Consider the following 3,998-nt stretch of genomic DNA (forward strand, 5'->3'; position numbering starts at 1 on the left):
GATTTAAAATCACATGGCCCGATTCAACTATACACCGTCTTGAATGATTACTCTTATGTTTCGAGTATGATATCTCGACATCCGTATATCCAATAAGTTTAAAACTTTACGAAATGTATTTTTTTGTAAGTTTTACCATATCTAACGGTCGGATCTAAATTTTGATGGCCCGATTAACCCATGTTGTTCAACAATGTAAGATGATGGTTAAATCAATGTTATACTAACATTTATAAATATATACATTTTGCAAATTGTGAACATATATTAATTTCAATTATATCTATCTAAAAATTTTATGATTTGATCTCATGATTTAACATAATAATAATAATAATAGTTGTAGTAATACTAATAATAATAATAATAATAATAATAGTTGTAATGATAATAATAATAATAATAATAATAATAATAGTTGTAGTAGTAATAATAATAATAATAATAATAGTTGTAATAATAATAATAATAATAATAATAATAATAATAATAATAATAATAATAATAATAATAATAATAATAATAATAGTAATACAAAAAGTCAAAATCAAAACCCATCACTTTCTCTCTCTTGTTCTCGTTTCTTCTTCCTCTTTTCTTTCTCTCTTTCTGCTTCTTCCCCATTCTCTCCTCTCAAATTCTCAATTCTTCCCCAAACCCATCTCTTAGAACCCTAGTCCCAAACTCACGGCAACAAGGACGGTAAGTCGGCAACGAGGACGGCGACGAGTACTGCTTTAAGGTAATCCTTCTCTGTTGCATTTTGCTCGTTCTTCTTTTTCTTGGGTTTGGGTGTCTTTTTAGCATCTTCTTTAATTTTTTTTCTTGGGTTTGGTTGTGTTTTTAGGGGATTTGTTTAATTCTTGTTTTTCTTGGGTTTTTAGGGGGATATTTTTTCTTGGATTTGGGTGTGTTTTTAGCATCTTCTTTAATTTTTTTTCTTGGGTTTGGTTGTGTTTTTAGGGGATTTGTTTAATTCTTGTTGTTAGATTCCTTTCCAGCCTTAGTTCCTTACACTTTTGTTTGCTTTGAGAGTTATTTGTAAAAGAGTTGTAATGTTGTAAGAAAGACCATTATCAATTGGTAACATTTCTGAATTTCCTATCGTCTCTTTCTTCTCTCCTTCCCACCTCCATTCTGCTGCAATGTTAAATTTTTCTGCTACAATTTTCTGGAACAAGTGCTCGATCACATAGGTGTAGTTTCTTGACTGCGCTTGACACAAGAAAATATATTGTAATATACAGGGCTATGTCTTCCCTTGAAGTGAACTGAAAATTGTCCTATAGCTAAGGTCATGTGTCTCCTTGAATTAAGGATTTTCAGCTCTGGTGCCATATACATTACAGAAAATATTTAGTTTGGCTTATCCTACAATTGTATATATGTTGTTTTGTTTGCTGAGTTGCACATAATCAGAAGTACTATTTCATGGAACCATGTGCTTCTATTGACCTTTATCTGTTACTTTTCGTGTTTTGTCAGAGAAGTAGCAAGAAATTGTTCTGATCTTGGTCCATTCAGCTTTAGGAAATTGTCTTATTCATGGCTTCTAGACGAAATATACCACCACCATATGATGAACGATTTATCCAAGCTTCAGAAATGATACATCGTGGTCCTTTGCCTCCTGCTTTCCATCCTATGGAACCACTTCCTCCTCCTGTACTTTTAGAGAATAAATTGGTTTCCCAGGAAGCAGAAATTGATCAACTTGCGAGGGACAATCATAAATTGGCATCTACTCATTTGGCCTTGAGGCAGGATCTTGAAGCTGCACAACGGGAAGCAGAGAAACTTAGGGAACATATCAGAAGTACCCAAACTGAAGCCGACATTCAGATTCGCATTTTGTTGGAAAAGATTCCGAAATTGGAAGCTGAAATTAGAGCAGGGGACAATGTAAAGAAAGAGCTTCAAGAGGCCCATACAGAAGCACGGAGTTTAGTGAAAGCTAGGCAAGAGTTGACTGCTAAAATCCAGCAGGCTACCAATGAATTGGAGAACTACCGTTCGACTGTTAAAAAGATACCGGAAGTGCATGCCGACCTTGATAGCTTGAGGCAAGAGCATCAAAGATTACGGTGAGTGAAATAAGCTCTTCACGTCCATTAATTTCTTCAACGGTTGCTCATCCCCCTATGACCTGCATTTAATCTTATATTAAACTGATTTTCTTCCTGTGTAGTGCTTTTCTTTATGGACTGTCTATGCTTCACTTTTAAATTCTTAAAACATTGGCAATTAGGTGGCTTTAGCCTTCATGGTTCCCTAAATTTTGTAGAATGATTTTCATACTATTGGATGCAAAAGAATTTTTTTTTTTCAAATTACATCTAGACTAAGCTGAATTACCACCAGCATGGACAGCGGCAAAGGTGGCCAGTGCAACACTTAAAATTATAAGTATATCCCTAAATCATGTGAATAAGATAATATTCCAATTACTCTCAGTTCAATTTAATGCTTTATCTAGTTGATGGCTTTATTATCCATAAGAACATAATGAAGTATAGATAGCATTTTATGATAAAGAAAATTGTGCATGACACTGCTAAATCTTTGTACTGAACTCTCTGAATGTCTTTAAATCGTTATAGTTCTTCTTAAAGTTGATTTTCATTAGAGTACTCTGTATCCTACTTATGTGTTGGAAGAAAAATAGATTTAATTTCTAAAATAGTACATAGTTTTGAAATTTCAATTATTAATTGCATCATGGCTCCCTGAAGGCTGATACTTTTTGAGCCGTCTGCAGCCAGTCGTGCTTGACATCAAATTATTTTTCTTTTTGTGATAAACCTTTAATTATAGCGAGTGGTTTGGTTGTACTAATTGTAAAGTTGATTTTCATTAGAGTACTTTGGATTCTACTTCTGTGTTGGAAGAAAAATAGATTTAATTTCTAAAATAGTACATAGTTTTGAAATTTCAATTATTAATTGCATCTGGCTCCCTCAAGGCTGATACTTTTGAGCCGTCTGTGCAGCCAGTCATTGTGCTTGACATTATATTACTTTTCTTTTTGTGATAAACCTTTAATTGTGACGAGTGGTTTGGCTGTACTAATCTTGTTCTTATTATTTCTACCGATTTGTTTTCTTTATTACGGGAAAAAAGCAAGACATTTGAATATGAAAAAGGTTTAAACATAGAAAAAGTGGAACAAATGAAGCTTTTGGAGAAAGATCTGATTGGTATGGCTGAAGAAGTAGAGAGGCTACGTGCCGAGGTGTTAAATGCTGAGAAGAGGGCTAGTGGTAATTCTTTGTCTTCATACTTTGACATCCCATCTACATTTCTTCTTCCTTCCGATGTACTAATAATGCTCTTATTCCTACGCAGCTCCAATCCCATATACCAACCCCTACATAAACACAGATAATTTATATCCACCTCCTGTACACGGAACCGGTGGCTATGCTGGCAGTTTTGCTGGACCTTATCTTCACACCGTTGGTGGGACAGCAGTGGCGGGAATGAACCCATATGCCGTTGGCGGATTTGCAGTCGGCCCTCCAGTAATCACTGGTCCTGCAGCCGGTGCCAGTGCTGTTGCTGCTGGTAATCCTTCCTGGGGAGTGATGTATAATATATCCCATACTCAGACGTAGATGTTCATGAGCTGCAATGAGCCTTCTCCTTTTGGGGTATCGGAGAAGTGAACTAACCTGGTAATACATTTTCACAGTAGCTGATCATATTTGAACTTTGATCGATCTAAGGGCTTCTGCAGCTTGCTTTTAAGATTTCTTGTATAAAATTTCTTTTGGCAGCCCAGTTTGGTTTCTTCAGTTGTAAATTATTGGTTGATGTGTTTGATGATCCCCCATTTGGTTCCATTTCATCCATCGAGCGAGCATGCTGACAACGTAGTTTAGGTCTTGTTTTTATGTATTTAGCTTAGCATCCCTGTCTTCAGATATTTAAACCCAGCATGGTATATGTGGTGAAAGAAATAATGCACCTGCTGTCGGTAGAACTTGGGTGCTACTGAA

The 3,998-nt window shown here is 35.4% G+C and overlaps 1 protein-coding gene across 4 annotated transcripts in view; it reads left to right on the forward strand.

The window, feature by feature from the left end:
• The window catches only part of LOC105155630 (protein FLX-like 4), a 6,466-nt gene extending 2,468 nt beyond the window's left edge, over positions 1-3,998 (forward strand). The window contains exons 1-4 of one of the 4 annotated variants that reach the window (XM_011071530.2): positions 557-742; positions 1,525-2,084; positions 3,121-3,260; positions 3,346-3,998. In XM_011071530.2, the coding sequence (XP_011069832.1) occupies positions 1,546-2,084; positions 3,121-3,260; positions 3,346-3,614 (948 nt within the window). In that variant the 5' untranslated portion in view covers positions 557-742; positions 1,525-1,545 and the 3' untranslated portion in view covers positions 3,615-3,998. Of the gene's footprint in view, positions 1-556; positions 743-1,485; positions 2,085-3,120; positions 3,261-3,345 lie in introns of those variants that run through there. The other 3 variants (XM_011071528.2, XM_011071529.2, XM_020691986.1) reach the window with 3 other exon arrangements.

Source organism: Sesamum indicum, linkage group LG2 (genome assembly GCF_000512975.1).
Source record: "Sesamum indicum cultivar Zhongzhi No. 13 linkage group LG2, S_indicum_v1.0, whole genome shotgun sequence".
Lineage (NCBI taxonomy): Eukaryota > Viridiplantae > Streptophyta > Magnoliopsida > Lamiales > Pedaliaceae > Sesamum > Sesamum indicum.